Raw genomic sequence first — 24960 nt, 5'->3', positions numbered from 1 at the left:
GGTGAGAGATCTGGAGAATGTGCTGGCCAGGGCAGCAGTCGAACATTTTCTGTATCCAGAAAGGCCCGTGCAGGACCTGCAACATGTGGTCGTGCATTATCCTGCTGAAATGTAGGGTTTCGCAGTGATCGAAAGAAGGGTAGAGCCACGGGTCGTAACACATCTGAAATGTAACGTCCACTGTTCGAAGTGCCGTCAATGCGAACAAGAGGTGACCGAGACGTGTGACCAATGGCACCCCATACCGTCACGCCGGGTGATACGCCAGTATGGCGATGACGAATACACGCGTCCAATGTGCGTTCACCCCAATGTCGCCAAACACGGATGCGATCGTCGTGATGCTGTAAACAGAACCTGGATTCATCCGAAAAAATGACATTTTGCCATTCGTGCACCCAGGTTCGTCGTCGAGTACGCCATCGCAGGCGCTCCTGTCTGTGATGCAGCGTCAAGGGTAACGGCAGCCACGGTCTCCGAGCTGATAGTCCGTGCTGCTGCAACCGTCGTCGAACTGTTCGTGCAGATGGTTGTTGTCTCGCAAAAGTCCCCATTGTTGACTCAGGGATCTTGGAACTCTTCCATTTGGTCCGTTTTTGCACAGTAAAGCATTAATATCAGAAATTGAGTCCGCCTTGGCGCAAAACACCTTGTTATTCGTTTATTTCTTTATTTTCCCAAACTACTTTCGGCGACAAATATCACCAACATCAGTGCGGTTTTTTAATTTAAAACATGCAGAAAATAGCATGGTTGTACGCACACAGTAGCACATTATTACATTTTTTACTGTTCGTTTTTCTTTAAATATAGTTTCCGATGGATTCTTTAATACTACCTTATTTATTGTATGTTATTGCGACATATTTTCTGTGCGCTTTTTTTTCTGTTGCCGTCTTTTTAATTAGCGGATATCATGTCATCTGCAAGCATGTGAGCGGCTATTAGTAAACAAAATACTAAAAGTTGAATTTGGCATGTCAGCAATATATACTTCCGGTTGTGGTGTGTAATAAACGGAACATAACACACTCTTTACTGTTGTAAGAGAACTGACCAAGGACACAGAACAGAAAGCACACACAGGAGAAAGAACCACTTCCCAATCACACACATAAATAATGAACAGAAGTCACCGTAAATCGCGCTACAGTTTTTCATAGCCTTTCTCGCCACATGCGATACACTCACGACACACGCGAACAGCAAGATGGCGTGATATTCTGGATCAGAAACAAAGTGCGAAAGTTTTATTTTTCTGTGCATGAAAACAGCTACATACCATCCAACGAACGTGAGTACACGAATAGCTAAGTAACAGCTCAGTACACATCAAATAACTAGTTTCCACAACACTACCACAACCCCAAGTATATACCGCTGAGATGCGAAGTTCACCTTTTAGTATTTGGTTTACTAACAGCCGCTCACATGGTTGCAGATTACATGATGTTCACTAAGTAAAAAATGGCAACAGAAAAGAAGCGCACAGAAAATACTGGGTGATCAAAAAGTCAGTATAAATTTGAAAACTGAATAAATCGCATAATAATGTAGATAGAGAGGTACAAACTGACGCACATGCTTGGAATGACATGGGGTTTTATTAGAACCAAAAAAATACAAAAGTTCAAAAAATGTCCGACAGATGGCGCTTCATCTGATCAGAATAGCAATAACTAGCATAAAAAAGTAAGACAAAGGAAAGATGATGTTCTTTACAGGAAATGCTCAATATGTCCACCATCATTCCTCAACAACAGCTGTAGTCGAGGAATAATGTTGTGAACAGCTCTGTAAAGCATGTCCGGAGTTACGGTGAGGCATTGGCGTCGGATGTTGTCTTTCAGCATCCCTAGAGATGTCGGTCGACCACGATACACTTGCGACTTCAGGTAACCCCAAAGCCAATAATCGCACGGACTGAGGTCTGGGGACCTGGGAGGCCGAGCATGACGAAAGTGGCGGCTGAGCACACGATCATCACCAAACGACGCGCGCAAGAGATCTTTCACGTGTCTAGCAATATGGCGTGTTTTCTTTTTGGTTCTAATAAAACCCCATGTCATTCCAAGCATGTGTGTTAATTTTTACCTCTCTATCTACATTATTCCGTAGTTTATTAAGTTTTCAAATTTATACTGACTTTTCGATCACCCAGTATGTTGCAAACAGCGACAATAATTGCTTAAAACATGATGTAACATACAATAAATAAGGTAGTATGGAAGTATGCATAGTTAACTATATTTCAAAAAAACGAATAGTGAAAAATGTAATAATGTGCTACTGTGTGCGCATAACCATGCTATTTTCTGCATGTTTTAGATTGAAAAACCCCACTGATGATGGTGATATTTGTCGACGAAACTAGTTTGAGAGAATAAAGAAATAAACGAATAACAAGGTGTTTTGCAACAATGCGGACTCAGTTTCTGATATTACCGTGAAATCTCACGATCCGCAACAGCGTTCACGAATTTGCTCTTCAGTTTTCAGCATGGATCGAAATTGAAGACATGTGGCCGGGCAATATTCTATGGAGTGACAAGGCACATTTTCGCACCACAGGGTGCTGTGAATTCAGAAAACTGCCGAATTTTGGGCACTGTTAAATCACGTATTGTCCGCAAGGGCCCCTTACACTTGACGTATGTGACTGTGTGATGTGGATTCACAACCACCTTGATACGCCGTCCGTTCTTCCAAGACGGTTACAGTAAATTCTTTGACCAGTGACAAAAATTCAGGAAAATTGATAGAAGCAAAAAAAAAAAAAAAAAAAAAGACGGGTCTGCCTTAAATCTGTTGGCAGGTGAAAAGTGGGCAGCTTATCTCGTATCACATAACAATGAAGAATTTCATTCGGAATTATTGAAATTGGGAGAACATTATTTTGCAAATCCAGGCCATAATGCAGACGTCGAAAGGGTGATCTCTTCTATAAAAGCCCAAGGGGGCAAAGGTGCGAAATAAATTGCCCACCGAAGCGAAGATTATGTCGTGTAATTTATAATAATCTTGCCATAAACATTTTTACTGGCTGAAATCGAGCAACCGTAAGTTATTTAGTTACAGGACGTATGTATAGCCACCTCGGTTGCACTAAATTATTGTCAAATTGACCATGGATTAGGCTGCACTAAAGCAGTCTTCATCAGAATAAAAAATTACACAGGATTACCTTGAAAGTATAATGACATGGCTTGAAATGCAATATAATTAATAACATTACTTCCATAAATTGTACCACCAGATTGTACTCACACGTAATCACACCGTGTGTGAAAAACGTCTGAGCAACAATGCTCACATCAAATAGAAAATGTCACAATAATAACATTTTTACTTATTACTTTTTATTCTTGTGACATTTTCTATTTGACGAGAGCTCAGACGTTTTTCACACATGGTGTGATTACATGTAAGTACAATCTGGTGGTACAATTTATGGAAGTAATGTTATTAATTATATTGCATTTCAAGCCATGTCATTATACTTTCTAGTTAATCTTACGTAATTTTTTATTCTGATGAAGACAGCCTTGGGGCAGCCGAAACCATGGTCAATTTGACAATAATTTAGTCCAACCGAGGTGGTTATACATACATTCCTGTAATTAAATAACGTACGGTTGCTGGATCTGACCCAATAAAAATGTTTACGGCAAGCTTATTATGAATTACGCAACATCATCTTCGCTTCGGTCGGTACCTTTATTGCGCTCCTTTGCCCCCCTTGGGCTTTTATGGAATAGAACACACTTTCGACTTCTGCATTATGGCCTGGATCAGCAAAATAATATTCTCCCAATTTCAGTAATTTCGAATGAAATTCTTCATTATTATATGATACGAGATAAGCCGTCGACTTTTCAGCTGCCTCTCGTCAAACAGAAAATCTCACAACAGTAACATTCTTACATTTTAGTTTTTATTCTTGTCACGTTTTCTATTTGACGAGAGCACATTTGCTCATACGTTTTTCACACATGGTGTGATTACATGTAAGTACACTCCGTTTGTACAATTTATGAAAGAAATCCTATTAAGTGCGAGGGCGGTTCAGAAAGTAACCTCCGATTGGTCACAGTGCGGGTTGTGGGGGGAGTAGCGACGCCATCTGTGCGTTCACGCACTCAACAGGTCAGTCGGCATCAAGCCGTGGTCGAGTGAACGTCGTACCTGCGCTAGTTTAGTTTTTGTGGCAGTTTGAAATGTGTGCTGCAATAGAAAACCCCGCCAAATGTGAAGTGCGTGCTGTCATAAGGTTTTTTTACAGCCAAAGGATATTCTGCAGCAGCTATTCATCGTGAGCTTTGTGCCGTGTACGGACCAAGAGTTATGAGTGAAGGAGTTGTCCGTGAATGGGTACGTTTATTTAAAAGTGGACGAGAAAACGTTCATGATGAAGAGAGGAGTGGTAGACCATCATTAGTGACTGACGAACTCGTTCAGACAGTTGATGCAAAAGTTCGTGAAAATCGACGTTTCTCAATGTCGGAGTTGTCTACTGGTTTTCCACAGATTTCTAAGACTCTCTTGTACGAGATAGTGACAGCAAGATTGGGTTACCGTAAGTTCTGTGCACGATGGGTGCCCAAAATTCTTACCGACCACCACAAAACTCAAAGAATGGCCTCTGCATTAGACTTTCTGTCACGTTATGAGGACGAAAGAGAACCATTGTTAAACAGAATCGTGACCGGTGACGAAACCTGGATTAAGTACGTGAACCCTGAGACAAAAGAACAATCAAAGATGTGGGCACATTCAAATTCGCCTACCAAACCAAGAAAAGCCTCGCAAGATTTTTCTGCCAGAAAACTGATGGCAACGGTGTTTTGGGATGCCAAAGGGGTGTTGTTGGTTGAATTCATGGAACGTGGTACGACCATTAATCAAGACGTGTACTGTGAAACAATAAAAAAGTTACGACGGGCTATACAGAACAAACGCCGTGGTATGCTGACTTCCGGTATCGTTTTTTTTGCACGATAACGCCCGTCCTAACTCTGCTCGCAGAACAACGGCCCTTCTTGAGTCCTTCAAGTGGGACGTTATCAACCATCCATCTTACAGCCCAGACCTGGCGCCAAGTGATTATCACCTCATCATGCATTTGAAGAAATGGCTCGGGTCACAGCAGTTTGATGACGACGAAGAGCTCAAAGATGCGGTCACAGGCTGGCTCCAGGTACAAGCGGGTGATTTTTATGCAGAAGGAATTTCAAAGCTTGTGAAGAGATACGATAAGTGCCTCAATCGCTATGGAGACTATGTAGAAAAATAGTGCAAAGATGTAGTTGTAAGATGTATATATTAAAATATTTTTATTTAACTTGGTGTATTTTTTTAAATCAACCGGAGGTTACTTTCTGAACGGCCCTCGTATATTGCATTTCAAGCCATGTCATTATGCTCTCTAGGTAATCCTATGTAATTTTTTATTCTTATGAAGTCAGTTTGACAGTAATTTAGTGCAAACGAGGTAGCTATACATACATCCTGTAATCTTGCCATAATTTCACGAAATGGTATCAAAGGAAACTAACGTTCGCCATAAAGTGGCTTCCAATGAGAACTGTTCATATTTAACTACAGATTAATGTTAGTCCTTTATAAAAGTAATTGAAAGGAACACAGCTTCCGCCCCACAAGAACAGACAATTGCTTATTTTGTTAAATGAATAACTTTTACTTTCTTTTGACATAAGGTTATCTAATGAAGAAGAATGTGTGCTTGGTAGCTATCGTAACTGCCACATTATAAGGCTGTTTAGTGATTCTTTTTATGGAGGGTTATTCACGAAGATATGCAAATATTGTAATATGTTATTCTACAAGATTTAAGTGTCAGGAAGTCGTTTCTGAAAGTATTTGTATGGAGTGTAGCCATGTATGGAAGTGAAACATGGACGATAAATAGTTTGGACAAGAAGAGAATCGAAGCTTTCGAAATGTGGTGCTACAGAAGAATGCTGAAGACAAGATGGGTAGATGAAGAATTGAATAGAATTGGGGAGAAGAGGAGTATGTGGCACAACTTGACAAATAGAAGGGACCGGTTAGCAGGACATGTTCTGAGGCATCAAGGGATCACGAATTTAGCATTGGAGGGCAGCGTGGAGGGTAAAAATCGTAGAGGGAGACCAAGAGATGAATACACTAAGCAGATTCAGAAGGATGTATGTTGCAGTAAGTACTGGGAGATGAACAAGCTTGCACGGGATAGGGTAGCGTGGACAGCTGCATCAAACCAGTCTCAGGACTGAAGACCACAACAACAAACAATTCTACAAGTAAAACTAAAGAAAAAAGTTCAGATAAACATAGGTCTGCAAATTTGTAGTTACGGAGTTACGGGTAATCAACGATTTCGCCTGAAATTTAGCAAATTCGCTGATATGAAGCTATCGCAAAACTGTGAGAGGTTAAATTAAAGAACGACTTCCATTTGTTATTGGTCTGGTGAATCTAATAAAACATGTCCCAGACGTGTATCTGCTGTAGTTTTCCAGAACATCCAGAGAAGCAAAGATTATTATAGAAGCAAATTTGTTTACTTTTCATCAACAATGTAGCAACGTTTATGTCATTGTTGGCAACAGTTAATGCACTAACTCGGTGGAGGCATATTTGAACATTTATTGTGAATGTATTGTGAAATTGTATGTACACTGTACAACTTCCGTAACACTGAGCTTTGTTTTTTCCATTTTAACACGAATTCACGTGTGCTACGGTATTAATTAATGCAGATTATCTGACACATTCACACAGCTTCAGTTAACGCTATTAACATCATTTTTCCAAAATTAAATTCTGTACATATTCGGTTGAAAACTTTATGCAGTTGCCTGGAATTTAAAAAACAAATTTGGGGCAAGTAGTTAATAAATTAATAACTTTACGAAATTACGTCTTTGCTGCTCTGGATGTTCTGGAAAACTACTGCAGATACACGTCTGGGACATGTTTCATTGGGTTCACCAGATCAATAACAACAAAATAAATGGAAATGGTGATTTACTTCAGCCTCGTACAGTTTTACGATGGCTTCATATTAGCGAAGTTGCTAAATTACAGGCAAAATCTTTTATTACCCTCTTAGCAACAAATAATCCTGAGTTCATAACGAGCATCAAAACCGATACAGGGGTAGTGAACACAGGGTTGTCGTAGCGAGATTGAATACTGTAATCCCCAAATCCTGGAGAAGTAAGCGAAAAATATACCTATTCAAAAAAGAAGATAAAAATTCACTTGACGCCTTCCTGAGAGACAATCTCCAGTCATTCCAAATTAATAATGTAAGTGTAGACCAGATGTGGCTTAAAGAAATAGTATCAGCAGCAATTGAGAGATTTATACCAAATAAACTAACAAACGACGGAGCTGATCCTCCTTGGTACACAAAACGGGTTAGAACACTGCTGCAGAAACAGCGAAACAAACATGCCGAATTTAAACAGACGCAAAATCCACAAGATTGGCGATCTTTTACAGAAGCTCGAAATTTAGAGTGGGCTTTAATGCGAGAATCCTACAACAGTTTCCACAACGAAACTATGTCTCAAAACCTGGCAGAAAATCCAAAGAGATTCTGCTCGTTTGTGAAGTATGTTAGCGGCGAGAAACAATCAATGCCTTTTCTGCGCGATAGCAATGGAGATACTATCGAAGACAGTGCTGCCAAAGCAGAGTTACTAAACACAGCCTTCCGAAATGACTTCACAAAAGAAGACGAAGTTGAAATTGATAACAGCTGCCAACAAGAGTAACGTAGAAGTAAATATTCTCGGAGTAGTGAAGAAACTTAAATCACTTAATAAAAGCAAGTCTTCTGGTCCAGACTGTATACCAATTAGGTTCCTTTCGGAGTATGCTGATGCATTAGCTCCATACTTAATACTCATATAAAACCGTTCGCTCGACGAAAGATCCGTACCCAAGGACTGGAAAGTTGCACAGGTCATAACAATATTCAAGAAAGGTAGTAGGAGTAATCCACTAAATTACAGGCCCATATCGTTAACGTCGATATACAGCAGGATTTTAGAACATATATTGTGTTCGAACATTATGAATTACCTCGAAGTAAACGGTCTATTGACACACAGTCAACATGGGTTTAGAAAACATCGTTCCCGTGGAACACAACTAGCTCTTTATTCACATGAAGTGTTGAGTGCTATTGACAAGGGATTTCAGATCGATTCCGTATTTCTGGATTTCCGGAAGACTTTTGACACTGTACCACACAAGCGGCTCGTAGCGAAATTGCGTGCTTATGGAATATCGTCTCAGTTATGTGACTGGATTTGCGATTTCCTGTCGGAGAGGTCACAGTTCGTAGTAATTGACGGAAAGTCATCGAGTAAAACAGAAGTTACTTCTGCCGTTCCCCAAGGTAGTGTTATAGGCCCTTTGCTGTTCCTTATCTATATAAACGAATTTGGAGGCAATTTGAGCAGCCGTCTTCGGTTGTTTTGTAGATGACGCTGTCGTTTATCGACTAATAAAGTCATCAGAAGATAAAAACAAATTGCAAAACGATTTGGAAAAAATATCTGAATGGTGCGAAAAGTGGCAGTTGACCCTAAATAACGAAAAGTGTGAGGTTATCCACATGAGTGCTAAAAGGAACTCGATAAACTTCGGTTACACGATAAATCAATCAAATCTAAAAGCCGTAAATTCAACTAAATACCTAGGTATTACAATTACGAACAACTTAAATTGGAAGGAACACACAGAAAACGTTGTGGGGAAGGCTAACAAAAGATTGCGTTTTATTGGCAGGACACTTAGAAAATGTAACAGACCTACTAAGGAGACTGCCTACACTACGCTTGTCCGTCCTCTTTTAGAATACTGCTGCACGGTGTGGGATCCTCACCAGATAGGACTGACGTAGTACATCGAAAAAGTTCAAAGAAAGGCAGCACGTTTTGTATTATCGCGAAATACGGAAGAGAGTGTCACTGAAATGATGCAGGATTTGGGCTGGATATCTTTAAAAGAAAGGCGTTTTGCGTTGCGACGGAATCTTCTCACGAAATTCCAATCACCAACTTTCTCCTCCGAATGCGAAAATATTTTGTTGACACCGACCTACATAGGGAGGAACGATCACCAAGATAAAATAAGGGATATCAGAGCTCGTACAGAAAGATATAGGTGTTCATTCTTTCGCTATACGAGATTGGAATAATAGGGAATTGTGAAGGTGGTTCGATGGACCCCCTGCCAGGCATTTAAATGTGATTTGTAGAGTATCCATGTAGATGTAGATGTAAAACTCCGTAACTTATACGAACTTTTTTCTTTAATTTTACTGGAAGAATAACATACTAAAATGTGAGACCTTAACTTGTCCCGGCCAATCGAATGTTCAAATAACTTACGGGTTTGCTGCCGGTCAAACACCGCCGATATTTCGACAGGAGCACACCATGCCATTCTCAAAGCACAAATTCAGGGAAGAAGAAATGTGCTAGCAAATTTAATACCTCGGTTCACAGAGGAGAAACAAGGAAGACCCCACACACAGAATAAGTGTCAACACAAACAAAGATAACCATCATCAGAAATATCGATAGTTACTATTAATCAACAGGTGAGCACTAATTCTGTCCCTCTGTTTTTTTGATGAGAGACAGAGCCGGATTCCAATTACCATTTAAACAAAATCCACCATCTCTGTCAATAAGGTTGCTTGATAGCCTGATTTCAACAGCTTCCTCAATAACACTATCCCAATAGCTGGACGTGCAAGCCAGAATCTCCGTGTTGTTGTATTCCATAGCATTACCGGTGTCGAGGCAGTGTTCTGCAATAGCGGCTTTGCTCGGCTGTTGTAAGCGTGTGTGACGCTTATGTTCAATACACCGGCCTTCCACAGTCCTGATTGTCTGACCAATATATGACATGCCACAACTGCAAGGAATACGATAGACCCCAGCCATACGCAAACCGAGATCATCTTTTACGGACGCCAACACGGCCTTAATCTTAGAAGGTGGTCGAAAAACACATTTCACATCATATTTCCGCAAAATACGGCCAATCCTGTCGGAAATGCTTCCTGCGTAAGGCAAAAAGGCCGTAGACTTAGGTGCCACTTCGTTGCTATCGTCACTCACCCGTTGCACAGAACGCTGATGGCGCAACGCACGTTTGATCTGCCTCTCACTATAACCAGGGCTGTGGAAGACCGGTGTATTGAACATAAGCGTCACACACGCTTACAACAGCCGAGCAAGGCCGCTATTGCAGAACATTGCCTCGACACCGGTCATCCTATGGAATACAACAACACGGAGATTCTGGCTTGTACGTCAAACTATTGGGATAGTGTTATTAAGGAAGCTGTTGAAATCAGACTATCAAACAACCTTATTAACAGAGATGGTGGATTTTGTTTAAATGCTGCTTGGAATCCGGCTCTGTCTCTCATTGAAAAATAGAGGGACAGAATTAGTGCGACCTCACCTGTAGATTAATATTTCTGATGTTGGTTATTTTTGTTTGTGTTGACACTTTTTCTCCTCTGTGAACCGATGTATTTAATTTGCTGGCACATTTCTTCTTCCTTGCATTCGTGCCTTGAGAACGGCAGGGTGTGCTCCTGTCAAAATATCGGCGGTGTTCGACCGGCAGCAAACCCGTAAGCTATTTGAACAACGCACTAAAATATTTGCCTATATTCGTGAATCATTCTGTATAAGCACTTATACGGCTGTTTTGCAAAAACTGACAGCAGTTGATTATTAATGATTGAAAACATGCAAAAGTCTGTAGCTAAGTTTAACGCCGAGTTCGGTCTTTTAAGGTTTTTGGTCTGGCGACAGTGCGGAACAGGCGACGAAAGGACGGAGAATCCGCCGCGATGCAGTGTAAGGCCCGTAGCGTACTCACCAGACCCCCGCAATGTGTCGTTTGGCGCCTCCATCGCCGTCACCGCAGCCCAGCCGCACTGCAGGACGCACCCATTCCGTCGGCCTTTAGGAGTCAGTGACCCCCGCTAGCGAATCGCTACCTGCCTTCAGTCGCCCGACACACACGCCCATCTGGCGCCTTGCCTAGCCACCGACTGCCCTGCATAGAGGCGCAACAGGTGTCCGCGGAGAAGCGGTTCTTCCCCTCCGCCACGTGACCCACTCCCGCTACCCCCACCACTCGACCGGCTCATGCGCGGTGCGCGATAGCCGACTCTCGCCGACTGAACTAGCGCTCAACTGATCCAGCTAGGAAAGTCAGCCTAAGAGGATATTTCTATGCAATACATCGTCCCCGGATCTACGATACTTCCGAATCGGGGCAAAACCTTGATAGTGGCACCCCCCCCCCCCCCACCTCCTCGAGAGTTTGAGACAGGACGTCAAAAAAAATCGATTTCTCAAAAATAAATTCATTTTGCAGCGGATATCTTACTGAAGGTGGCAGGGGTAAAATACAGGGAGCGAAAGGCTATTTACAATTTGTACAGAAACCAGATGGCAATTATAAAAGTCGAGGGACACGAAAGGGAAGCAGTGGTTGGGAAGGGAGTGAGACAGGGTTGTAGCCTCTCCCCGATGTTATTCAATCTGTATATTGAGCAAGCATCGAAGCAAAAAAAAGAAAAATTCGGAGTAGGTATTAAAATCCATGCAGAAGAAATAAAAACTTTGAGGTTCCCCGATGACATTGTAATTCTGTCAGAGACAGCAAAGGACTTGGAAGAGCAGTTGAACGGAACGGACAGTGTCATGAAAGGAGGGTATAACATGGACATCAACAAAAGCAAAACGAGGATAATGGAATGTAGTCGAATTAAGTCGGGTGATGCTCAGGGAATTAGATTAGGAAATGAGACACTTAAAGTAGTAAAGGAGTTTTGCTATTTGGGGGGCAAAATAACTGATGATGGTCGAAGTAGAGAGGATATAAAATGTCGACTGGCAATGGCAAGGAAAGCGTTTCTGAAGAAGAGAAATTTCTTAACATCGAGTATAGATGTAAGTGTCAGGAAGTCGTTTCTGAAAGTATTTGTATGGAGTGTAGTCATGTATGGAAGTGAAACGTGAACGTTAAATAGTTTAGACAAGAAGAGAATTGAAGCTTTCGAAATGTGTTGCTACAGAAGAATGCTGAAGCTTAGATGGGTAGATCATATAACTAGGATTTGGGAGAAGAGAAGTTAGTGGCATAACTTGACTAGAAGAAGGGATCGGTTGGTAGGACTTGTTCTGAGGCATCAAGGGATCACCAATTTAGTATTGGAGGGCAGTGTGGAGGGTAAAAATCGTAGAGGGAAACCAAGAGATGAATACACTGAACAGATTCAGAAGGATGTAGGTTGCAGTGGGTACTGGGAGATGAAGAAGCTTGCTCACGATAGAGTTGCATGGAGAGCTGCATCAAACCAGTCTCAGGACTGAAGACCACAACAACAACAACAATCTTACTGAACAGTTTGATATGCAAAACGTATATACAAAAAACTAAACTCCTCCCGCACAGGCCATGAAGGCCGAAAGGTACCGACCGGTCGCCGTGTCATCCTCAGCACACGGACGTCACTTGATGCGGATATGGAGGGGCATGTTGTCAGCGCGCGTCTCTCCCGGCCGTATGTCAGTTTCCGAGACCGGAGCCGCTACTCCTCAGTCGAGTAGTTCCTCAGTTTGCCTCACAAGGGCTGAGTGCAGCCCGCTTGCCAACAGCGCTCGGCAGACCGCATGGTCAGCCATCCGAGTGCTAGCCCAGCCCGACAGCGCTTAACATCGGTGATTTGTCGGGAACGGGTGTTACAACTGCGGCAAGGCCGTTAGCTGCAAAACGTATATCTTGGAGGAAATGTAAGACATGTTATTTAGTGGTAAGTGTGCCAAAGGCCAAAAAGCAGTGACACGCCTCTTTACATAGCATTCTTCTATCGCACGTCACTGTATTTCGATCTGTGGAATTCAAAAGTGTATATTTTGTAATGGAAGCCATCAGACCTATATTTAGGACACTGGAAATTAAAATATCCAGTGGTGCCCCTCCTGCTCCCAATTGGGTAGCGTGACATTCCACCCCCCTTAAAAAAAAAAAAAAAAAAAAAAAAAAAAACACTCACAATTAATACTGGGTGGGATTGTTTGTGACCAGGAGAATAAGTACTATTCAGAAAATTTTCACTCTTTATTGCCTATTAACTAGTAACTTTCTCTTTATTAAGACATAGAATTAAATATATTGTTGTTGTTGTGGTCTTCAGCGCAGAGACTGGTTTGATGCAGCTCTCCATGCTACTCTATCCTGTGAAAGCCTCTTCATCTCCAAGTACCTACTACAACCTACGTCCTTCTGAATCTGCTTACTGTATTCATCTCTGGGTCTCCCTCTACGATTTTTACTTTCCACACTCCCCTCCAATACTAAATTAGTTATCCTTTGATGCCTCAGAATGTGTCCTAGCAACTGATCCCTTCATCTAGTCAAGTTGTGCCACAGATCCCTCTTCTCCCCAATTCTACTCAGTACCTCCTCATTAGTCACGTGATCTACTCATCTAATCTTCACCATTCTTCTGTAGCACCACGTTTCGAAAGCTTCTATTCTCTTCTTGTATAAATTAATTATCGTCGCTGTTTCATATCCACTCATGGCTACACCCCATACGAATACTTTTAGAAATGACGTCTTGGCAGTTAAATCTACACCCGAAGTTAACAAATTTCTCTTCTTCAGAAACGCTTTCCTTGTCATTGCCAGTCTACATTTTGTATCCTGTCTACTTCGACCTTCATCAGTTATTTTGCTCTCCAAAATGTCGTCGGCGAACCTCAAAGTTTTTATTTCTTCTCCATGGATTTTAATACCTACTCCGAATTTTTATTTTGTTTCCTTTACTGCTTGCTCAATATACAGATTGAATTGCATCGGGGAGAGGCTACAACCCTGTCTCACTCCCTTCCCAACCACTGCTTCCCTTTCATGTCCCTCGACTCTTATAACTGCCATCTGGTTCCTGTACAAATTGCAAATAGCCTTTCGCTCCCTGTATTTTACACCTGCCACCTTTAGAATTTGAAAGAGAGTATTCCAGTCAACATTGTCAAAAGCTTCCTCTAAGTCTACAAATGCTAGAATCGTAGGTTTGCCTTTCCTTAATCTATTTTCTATGATAAGTCGTAGGGTCAGTACTGCCTCACGTGTTCCAACATTTCTACGGAATCCAAACTGATCTTCCCCGAGGTCCGCTTCTACAAGCTTTTCCATTCGTCTGTAAAGAATTCGCGTTAGTATTTTGAAGCTGTGACTTATTAAACTGATAGTTTAGTAATTTTCACATCTGTCAACACCAGCTTTCTTTGGGATTGGAATTATTATATTCTTCTTGAAGTCTGAGGGAATTTCGCCTGTCTCATACATCTTGCTCACCAGATTAGAGTTTTGTCAGGACTGGCTCTCCCAAGGCCGTCAGTAGTTCTAATGGAATGTTGTCTACTCCGGGGGCCTTGTTTCGACTTAGGTCTTTCAGTGCTCTGTCAAACTCTTCACGCAGTATCGTATCTCCCATTTCATCTTCATCTGCATCTTCTTCCATTTCCGTAATATTGTCCTCAAGGACATCGCCCCTGTATAGACCCACTTGCGAATGCAAAAATATTGCTTCTAGACACATAATTTAGATTAATTTTGCTGAGTAGATTTCGTATGTAAATTCTTCCACAAAGTATTTCTCATTTCTTTTTGTTTTTAGGTACGTTGAGAACGGAGGTCACATTTAAGTCAGCACGTTGCAGGGATTAAACATCAGGCAAATTTTAAAAAAGAGTCTTGAAACAAACGTTTGTGACTAAACCAAATGCAAAATTCAAAAACCAATTTCATCTTGACCTGCTTAGAGACATTGTTGCAGCAAACATGCCATTCAATGTAGTTGAAAGTAGCCAGTTCAAAAGTTTTCTAGAGAAATACCGTCACCGAGCGTTCCATCAGAATCCGCACTGAGAGAGAACTATTTAGATACTTTATATGAGAGTACATTGAGCAGGATAAGGGAAAATACAGGCGACTCAAACACGTGGATCTCTGGCGATGTGACAACTGACAGACAAGGCCGATCTGTGGCTAATTTGATTGTTGCAATGTTAGATCCTGACACTCGCTCTGTACCTCATCTGATCTGCAGCGAGGACCTAAAAAGGACTAACCACGAAACAAATGCTCACTTTGTTAATAGAGACCTCAAATTACTTTCCCCCAACAGTATAGATGAAAATAAAGTACTTGTAATCTAGACTGATGCAGCTGTTGTTAAACTGTTGCAAGTATTTTATGCAACCTTGCCCCATATCACATGCCTTGCCCATGCCATGAATCGTGTAGCTGAGACGATACGCTTCGAATTCCCACATGCAAATGAACTAGTTTCAACCAACAAAAAGGTTCTTATCAAAGCACCTAGAAGTATCCAGTTATTTCGAGAGGAACTTCCCAGTGTACCACTTTAACCAGAACCCACACATGCTCGCTTTGGAACGTGGCTGGAGTCCGTGGAATGTTATAGCGAGCATTTGGAACACATTTAGAACACTTTTCTTAAACTGTGGCAGTAGGCAATAAGCATTACGTCAGCTAAGGATCTTCTAAAGGACCCAACAATTTCCAATGACACTGCGTACATAAAATCTCATTATGTATTTTACAAATAGTTTCAGAAATGACTTCCTGACATTTAAATCTATACTCGATGTTAACAAATTTCTCTTCTTCAGAAACGCTTTCCTTGCCATTGCCAGTCTACATTTTACATCCTCTCTACTTCGACCATCGTCAGTTATTTTGCTCCATAAATATCAAAACTCCTTTACTACTTTAAGTGTCTCATTTCCTAATCTAATTCCCTCAGCATCACCCGACTTAATTCGACTACATTCCATGATCCTCGTTTTGCTTTTGTTGATGTTCATCTTATACCCTCCTTTCAAGACACTGCCCATTCCGTTCAACTGCTCTTCCAAGTCCTTTGCTGTCTCTGACAGAATTACGATGTCATCGGCGAACCTCAAAGTAATATCATCATTTAAATATGCTCCGGTGATATCTGTTGACATGGAACGCTCATTCTCGACATGTAAGATGCTATTAACCGACAAGACATGCAGTTTCTCAACGGAAGATCTGGAGAAATTGTTATTTATTTACTGTGACTGTAATTCAGGACATGGACAATAATATAATGTGGATTTTTGTCAATCTATTTACTTTCCTAGACAGTAAAATGTCAGACTTCGGTCACCTATTTTCTGATTTAAATAACCTATTTTTGCAAGTGACAGAACCTATTTTAGTTGCCTCTTTTAAGATTTTTAGAACCTAAAAATCCGAGGTCTAGTGAGCGGACAAGATGCTTACGTACGTGTCACCTGTCAGAGTCGTGTCTATACGTATCAGGGATCCCATATCTTTCCAACTGCACACGCCCCACACCATTACAGAGCCTCCACCAGCTTGAACAGTTCCCTTGCTGACATGCAGGATCCATAGATTCGTGAGGTTTTCTCCATAGCCGTACACGTCCATCAGCTCGATACAATTTGAAACGAGACTCGTCCTACCAGGCAACATGTTACCAGTCATCGACAGTCCAGTGTCGGTGTTGACGGGCCCAGACGAGGCGTAAAGCTTTGTGTCGTGCAGTCATTGAGGGTACACGAGTAGGCCTTAAGCTTCCAAAGTCCATATCGATGATGTTTTGTTGAATGGTTCGCACGCTGACACTTGTTGATGGCCCAGCATTGAAACCTGCACCAGTTTTCGGAAGGCTTGTACTTCTGTCACGCTGAACAATTCTCCTCAGTCGTCGTTGATCCTGGTCTTGCAATATGTCTTACCGGTTTCCTGACATTCACGGTACATTCGTGAAATGGTCGTACGGGAAAAATTCCAATTCGTCGATACCTCGAATATGCTGTGTCCCATCACTCGTGCGCTGACTATAACACCACGTTCAAACACACTTAAATCTTGATAACCTGACACTGTAGCAGCAGGAACCGATCTAAGAACTGCATCAGACGCTTGTTGTCTTGTATAGGCGTTGCCGACCACATCGCCGTATTTTGCCTGTTTACATATCTCTGTATTTAAATACGCTTGCCTAAACCAGTTTCTTTGGCGCTTCAGTGTATATTGATCAGCTTTACTTCCAGTATCCACCAGAGGATGAGGATGCATGTACGAAAAAAAAAGGTTCGTCGTTGCACATTACGTTACTGAGTTGGGGGGCCAGCCGCTGTGGCCGAGCGGTTCTAGGCGGTACACTCTGGAAGCGCGCGACCGCTACGGTCGCAGGTTCGAATCCTGCCTCGGGCATGGACGTGTGTGATGTCCTTAGGTTAGTTAGGTTTAAGTAATTCTAAGTTCTAGGGGGCTGATGACCTCAGCAGTTAAGTCCCATAGTGCTCAGAGCCATTTCAACCATTTGGAGTTGGAGGTCGCCACATTGAATACTCATTCTAAAGTAGTGAAACCATAGATTCGGTTTACAATATTGGTTCAAATGGTTATGAGCGCTATGGGACTTAACATCTGAGGTCATCAGTCCCCTAGAACGTAGAACTACTTAAACCTAACTAACCTAAGGACATCACACATATCCATGGCCGAGGCAGGACTCGAACCTGCGTCCGTAGCGGTCGCGCGGTTCCAGACTGAAGCGCCTAGAACCACTCGGCCACACCGGCCGGCTACAATATTAGATTGGTCTCAACTGTGTTCGGAAACTGCAATACTCTGATGTTTCATTAACCCCACCAAGGGCGTAGAAAGCGATTAATAAACTATGAGCATTTAATATTATGGCGTTTCTATATAACTGTGTGATAAAGACATGTATGAATAAAATGACCACTCCGGCGTCAGCCCTAGAACCTGCTAAGCCCTTTTGTACGAGGTTGTTTCTGAACGCACGATTTTGTTAATGGTACGTAACTTTCTTTTAGAACACATTTATAAACGTGTTCATCCTTGTAATCTCATTTCAAACCTCTCCCTCCATGTGAATATAGTTTAGTGGAAATATAATTAATTATCGGTAGAATTCAAGTTTTATCGTTGGCCATCTGTCATTCTTTTGTCGAAATGGCGCGTTGGCAGCCATTACGTGAAATATAATTAAACACATGATTTTCGGGCTTCACCCCCAAGATAACAGGACCAAATCCTTTAAATATGTTTTGCTATCAAGAAGAGATAATATTTTTTGCAGGAAAGTTTTCATTTAATGTACACGACGAGCGCAAAGATAATAAATAATAATGTGAGCCTCAGACTTGCTTATAAGTTAATCGCTGACGTAAAAATCTTGTTTTCGCTGCGGTAAATATTATTCAAGTTATAATTAACACTGTAAAAGGTCAGTGTTTAACAAAGAATTTACGTAATATTGAGAATAATAGTGCAGCTACGTAGCTGGTTATATCGTGTCTCCCTCTCTGCAACAATATTTATTTATCGGTCACTAATTACTACAGTTTTAAACAAACCACACGTATTTTTGAGTTAATCGCCAACTTGCGAGTCCCCGGGCAAAAGGGACCTACAAGTTAACATAGAATCAGAACCAAAAGTCGTTCCTGCCGAATCAGATGACTGACAGGTGAAAGCTAGGCTAAAAGGGTACTGAATAATCCGTGATCCCGCCAGGATTCGATCTCGCGACCTCTCTGTTTCCTGTGAAGAAGTCTTTTTTACCATGCGACAATATCGTGTACATTCACTGAAATATTTCAGGCGACTTCATGAAGTTCAAAAGTGCCTAACCGTATTTGTTATATATCTCTTCGAATCTTTGCAGTAACTTAATCACACATTAGGATGGCAGCTATTTGCCGCACGTCAGCTATGATGATGTTTAATATATTGAACCGAATGTGACGTAACATGTTGTTAGAAAACTGAGGAAACCTATTTACAGCGTTTCAAGAACTCTGTCACAATATTGGACCGATCATGAACAAACAACACTTAAAAGTAATAAGGTGAGCATGTCATTCCGATTTTTGTAAATTATGGATGTGCACATCAGAAAGAAAGAGAGAGAGAGAGAGAGAGAGAGTTACGTTACTGTTAATCTTTAGTCTTGTGAGTCTTTGCCTCAGCGCATATTTAGTTGAAGTGTGGTAAGTGAGCGACGTATTCACTAGTGCTGTGTTGATTTCTGATTGTATTTGTTAGATAAAGAAAGATTTAGTGTAAAGAACAACCAGGATGAATGAGATGGATATATTGAAAGCCAAAAAGAATATGAAGTGTAAATAATGTTATTATTTTTTGAAGAGAGGAATTTTGAAGTAAGACTGCAACAATGCGCAGCTTTTGTCGGAATGATTGTTGTCAGCTAGTTAACTTTGTTCACTTGCTCAGAGCAGAGAGAAAGACCACCCCACTTCGCTGAGCCATACATTTACATATCAACTGATTAAACTGTTTAGTTTTTATAGAAAAAGTCTTTGTTAACATTGTACCCTTTTCAAATCGTTGTTCACTTTGTTAAGCGTAGTACTGTGCAGACAAATGTTATGTATGAAGATCACCCGAAGCTTTACTAGTCTTTTTTTTAATATATACTTAATTCTAAACTCATTGTCTCGGAATATCATTCCATAGGAATAGTTAAGCTCCCCATCCCACTGTTTAAAGAAGGTTAATCATTACGCATTGCCACATTGCACCACGTGCTGTGCGACTGCTTGAATATTGTTTTGAAATTGTATTTAAAAAACAGAAATCTAGCGTAGCTTTCGATAAATCTGAAACAGTGCTGTCAGCACGCGAGGTAAGTGGAAATTTTGATTAGGGCCAAATAAATGTTTTACTTCAGTTGCACATTTGGTATAAAGAGTATTTGTATTCAGACCAGTTACAGTTCAAATTAAGTTCTGTTCAGTCTAAAGTTGGCATACGAGTTTAAGTTGGATTACAGTTTGTGAGTACATACTTTTGGTAGACCGTAGATCTTTTCATAGATTGGGAGGTAAATTTGTACTGAATTTCATACAGAAACATTAGTGAGGAGCTTTAAGATTGAACTACGTTGTACTGGGAAGCTACTAGGCGAATGACGATAAGTCAAATGCCGTAGCGTTAAAATAACCAGTAATACGCGATGAATCAAGCAATATTATAGTACAGTTCCCTACGCACTGCTCCCTCTGGGGAGGTAAGGACACGAAAACGCTAATTATGTTGTGCACAGAGGTGTTTATGCAGTCATTCTTCCTGCACTCCATACGTGAATGGAACGCAGAGAACCCCTAATAACTATTATCTGAAGTACTCTCTGCCAGTTAGTTAGTTAGTTGGTTGTGTGTTCCATTGATCAATCGCACGATACAGTAGCCGCTATGATGTGGAACGTGTCAAGTGCACAAGAAATGCAGGTACGTATAAGATTTTATACAGGGTGTTACAAAAAGGTACGGCCAAACTTTCAGGAAACATTCCTCACACACAAAGAAAGAAATTATGTTATGTGGACATGTGTCCGGAAACACTTACTTTCCATGTTAGAGCTCATTTTATTACTTCTCTTCAAATCACATTAATCATGGAATGGAAACACACAGCAACAGAACGTACCAGCGTGACTTCAAACACTTTGTTGCAGGAAATGTTCAAAATGTCCTCCGTTAGCGAGGATACATGCATCCACCCTCCGTCGCACGGAATCCCTGATGCGCTGATGCAGCTCTGGAGAGTGGCGTATTGTATCACAGCCGTCCACATTACGAGCACGAAGAGTCTCTACATTTGGTACCGGGGCTGCGTAGACAAGAGCTTTCAAATGCCCCCATAAATGAAAGTCAAGAGGGTTGAGGTCAGGAGAGCGTGGAGGCCGCGGAATTGGTCCGCCTCTACCAAACCGTCGGTCACCGAATCTGTTGTTGAGAAGCGTACGAACACTTGGACTGAAATGTGCAGGAGCTCCATCGTGCACGAACCACATGTTGTGTCGTACTCGTAAAGGCACATGTTCTAGCAGCACAGGTAGAGTATCCCGTATGAAATCCTGATAACGTGCTCCATTGAGCGTAGGTGGAAGACATCACCAACAATGCCTGCCCAAACGTTCACAGAAAATCTGTGTCGATGACGTGATTGCACAAATGCGTGCGGATTCTCGTCAGCCCACACATGTTGATTGTGAAAATTTATAATTTGATCACGTCGGAATGAAGCCTCATCCGTAAAGAGAACATTTGCACTGAAATGAGGATTGACACATTGTCGGATGAACCATTCGCAGAAATGTACCCGTGGAGGCCAATCAGCTGCTGATAGTGCCTGCACACGCTGTACATGGTACAGAAACAATTGGTTCTCCCGTAGCTCTCTCCATACAGTGACGTGGTCAACGTTACCTTGTACAGCAGCAACTTCTCTGACGCTGACATTAGGGTTATCATCAACTGCACGAAGAATTGCCTCGTCCATTGCAGGTGTCCTCGTCGTTCTAGGTCTTCCCTAGTCGCGAGTCATAGGCTGGAATGTTCCGTGCTCCCTAAGACGCAGATCAATTGCTTCGTACGTCTTCCTGTCTGGACACCTTCGTCCTGGAAATCTGTCTCGATACAAACGTACCGCGCCACGGCTATTGCCCCGTGCTAATCCGTACATCAAATGGGCATCTGCCAACTCCGCATTTGTAAACATTGCACTGACTGCAAAACCACGTTCGTGATGAAGACTAACCTGTTGATGCTACGTACTGATGTGCTTGATGCTAGGTCTGTAGAGCAATGAGTCGCATGTCAACACAAGCACCAAAGTCAGCATTACCTTCCTTCTATTGGGCCAACTGGCGGTGAATCGAGGAAGTTCAGTAAATACTGACGAATCTAAAATGAGCTCTAACATGGAAATTAAGCGTTTCCTGAAACATGTCCACATAACATCTTTTCTTTATTTGTGTGTGAGGAACGTTAGCTGAAAGTTTGGCCGTACCTTTTTGTAACACCCTGTATATAATATATATATATATATATATAAATAATATATATATATATAAAAGTGGGCCAACTAAAACATTCATATTTCTTTATGTACTACACGAATATGTAACATAAAATGGGGGTTCCTATTAAAAAAAAAAAAAAATGCAGTTGATATCCGATTGACCTATGGCAGCGCTATCTAGAGGGCCAACCATAGCGCTATCTGGTTTCCCCCTTCAAGCTAGACGAGTTTCGTTCTTTGTAGCTTTTCCGCTTACTTCGTGAGATATTTGGCCCTGTCACGATCAATGGACCACCCTGCATATGTACACGCAAAAACTTAGTATGCTCTACCCTGTTTACTGACATCTGTTGATGTGTTACATTTATAGAAGAGACTGTACTTTTTGCATCAGAAAATAGGATGTACTGTGTGTTTTGAAAGTTTAGAGCAATGAGCTTGAATGACGTTCGCAGAGCATGGAGGTAGATTTTCATGGGGACCTTGCCCTTACGCCGAATCAGTGACGTCACTAAAGCCAGCTCTGAGTTGTGTTCGTCCCTTTATATGCGAGTGACTGAACCTACGGTGCGGGGCAACAGGTGTGCGCGGCGAGGTTCCTCCCCTCCGCCAGCTGACCCCCCCCCCCTTTCCCCCCATCCCACCCCAAGACTCTCAGCGCGCATGCGCACCACGCGACTGTTGGGGACCCCAGCTTGGGTGCGGATACCTGGGCTGCAAGTTTTGTCCTGTTTCTATTTTTAGCTCCCGCCTCTGGGCGCCGTCGGTCACAGGTGTGTGTTTTGTCTACGTCCTCGCTAATCGCCTACAGTGACGAGTCGTTTAGCTGGCAACCGCCTGCGGGAAATAACCCAGCCTCGCATTCGCCGGCTGGCTGTCAGTTTCGTAACCGCTGCAGCCTTCGCTACGAGTGTCTCGTTTCCGTGATGAAATTTTCCCCGAAACGCAGACTCCATCAGGGTCGATTTCTATACGTATTCGTATCAAAGGTATATACTGGGTGAAAAGTATTTAAACCGACAAATTTTGTGAGGTTGTAGGGGACATCAAATCAAATATTTTTCCCTAATGTCATTTTTTCCTATGAGCATTATTTAAACCGATAGAGGCCGTATTACGCTCATCAGTTGTTAGAGGCCGTATTACGATCTTCAATTGTAGGCAACTGCCGTCCACCAGTGTAATAGTGCATTGCCTCCGTCTACTAATGGAGCGATACACCTGGAGTGAGTACACTGATACGGTTGGTGCGTACTACGTAGCGCACCACAACGGACGAGCTGCACAGCTGGTTTATCAACAACAATATCCTAATCGCCGTATCCCGCATCGTACGACCTTTGCTGCTGTGTACCAGCGTCTGCGTGAGACCGGGACATTTAGCAGATTACCTGGACAGGGACGCCGTCGCACGGTAAGAACGCTGCAATTTGAGGAAGCTGTCTTGTAGCACGTGGAGCGGGATCCTTCAATCAGCACTCGTGCAATTGCACGTAACGTGGGGACTAATCAGACCAATACAAGAACAGTCATTCGAGAGCAGTTGTTACGTCCATTTCACTTACAGCGTGTCCACAACCTGGAACCAGTTGATTATCCATCCAGAGCACAGTTTTCGCAGTGGTACCTGGAACAATGTGAAATGCATCCTACATTTCCATCCTCGGTGTTGTTTACCGATGAAGCAACGTTCGGGCGTGATGGAGTCTTCAACATGCACAATTCGCATGTTTGGAGTGAGGATAACCCACATGCCACAGTTACTGGCGCTCGTCAAGTGCGGTTCTTCGTTAATGTGTGGGTCGGTGTTGTTGGGGACTGTTTAATTGGGCCGTATCTGCTACCTAGGCCATTAAATGGCAGCCACTATTACAGTTTTCTCGCCAGAGCATTGCCAGAATTGCTGGAAGATGTCCCGCTTCCGAAAAGACAACGCATGTAGTTCCAACATGACGGGGCGCCGGCACATTTCAGTCGTCGTGTGCGTCGATTTCTGGACCGACGGTGCCCAGGAACGTGGATTGGCAGAGGTGGTCCTGTACCGTGGCCTGCTCGATCCCCAGATATGTCCCCTCTGGACTTTTCTGTGTGGGGAGAGATGCGCAACCTTGTTTACGCAACTCCTGTTGCATCGGAAGAGGATCTGGTTGCCCGGATAGTAGCAGCAGCAGGAACAATTCAGGATACTCCTGGGGTTTTTGCCCGTGTCAGACAGAACATGATCCGACGGTGTAACCTTTGTTTACGTGTCAATGGAGGCATTTTGAAAATCTACTGTAATTCAAATAGGGTTGTGTTAATGTGTTGTCTCTTGGTCATAAGAAAATGGAAAAGTGTTTGTTGGTTTAATTAATTTGCCCCCAGAGAAATCTTCCTCTACTCGATTAAATAATCCTCATAGGAAAAAATGACATTAGGGAAAAATATTGGTTTTGATGTCCCCTAGAACCGCCCAGAGTTTGTCGGTTTAAATAGTTTTCACCCTGTAGAACACACCAGTAAGCCGCCGCTTCTCTAAAGAACCGACTCCCGTGCAGAAAACAGCTTCAAACGTCTGATTACAAATGACTTAATGTGATAAATGTTGGACGCAAAGCGCGAAAGCGGAAAAAATGTCGTAAGTTTTGAAATTGTGTGTAAAATTAATTGGAAATCTCAAAGTTCTGTCATTCTCAAATGCTGAATGAATACAGTCTGGGTAATTTGTACGCTGTGTACTGCGCTTGCTCGAAATATGCAGACAGTTTCCGCGATGAAACTTCCTGGAAGATTAAAACTGTGTACCGGACCGAGACTCGAACTCGGAAAAGGTCCCGAGTTCGAGTCTCAGTCCGGCACATAGTTTTAATCTGGCAGGAAGTTTCATATCAGCGAACACTTCGCTGCTGAGTGAAAATCTCATTCCGGAAACATCTCCCAGGCTGTGGCTAAGCCATGTCTCCGCAATATCCTTCCTTT

The 24960-nt window shown here is 42.3% G+C and overlaps 1 protein-coding gene across 2 annotated transcripts in view; it reads right to left on the bottom strand.

Moving 5' to 3' along the window:
• Positions 1-24960, bottom strand: part of LOC124719992 (sodium/potassium/calcium exchanger 3) — a 684419-nt gene that overhangs the window by 216640 nt on the left and 442819 nt on the right. The window contains exon 1 of one of the 2 annotated variants that reach the window (XM_047245219.1): positions 10924-11085. The exons of the other annotated variant lie outside the window; for it this stretch is intronic. Coding sequence (XP_047101175.1) covers positions 10924-10957 — 34 coding nt within the window. The 5' untranslated portion in view covers positions 10958-11085. Of the gene's footprint in view, positions 1-10923; positions 11086-24960 lie in introns of those variants that run through there. 2 annotated transcript variants of the gene reach the window in all.

The sequence above is a fragment of the Schistocerca piceifrons genome, chromosome 11 (assembly GCF_021461385.2).
Source record: "Schistocerca piceifrons isolate TAMUIC-IGC-003096 chromosome 11, iqSchPice1.1, whole genome shotgun sequence".
Classification (NCBI taxonomy): Eukaryota; Metazoa; Arthropoda; class Insecta; order Orthoptera; family Acrididae; genus Schistocerca; species Schistocerca piceifrons.
This window is presented reverse-complemented; position numbering and strand designations above follow the sequence as displayed.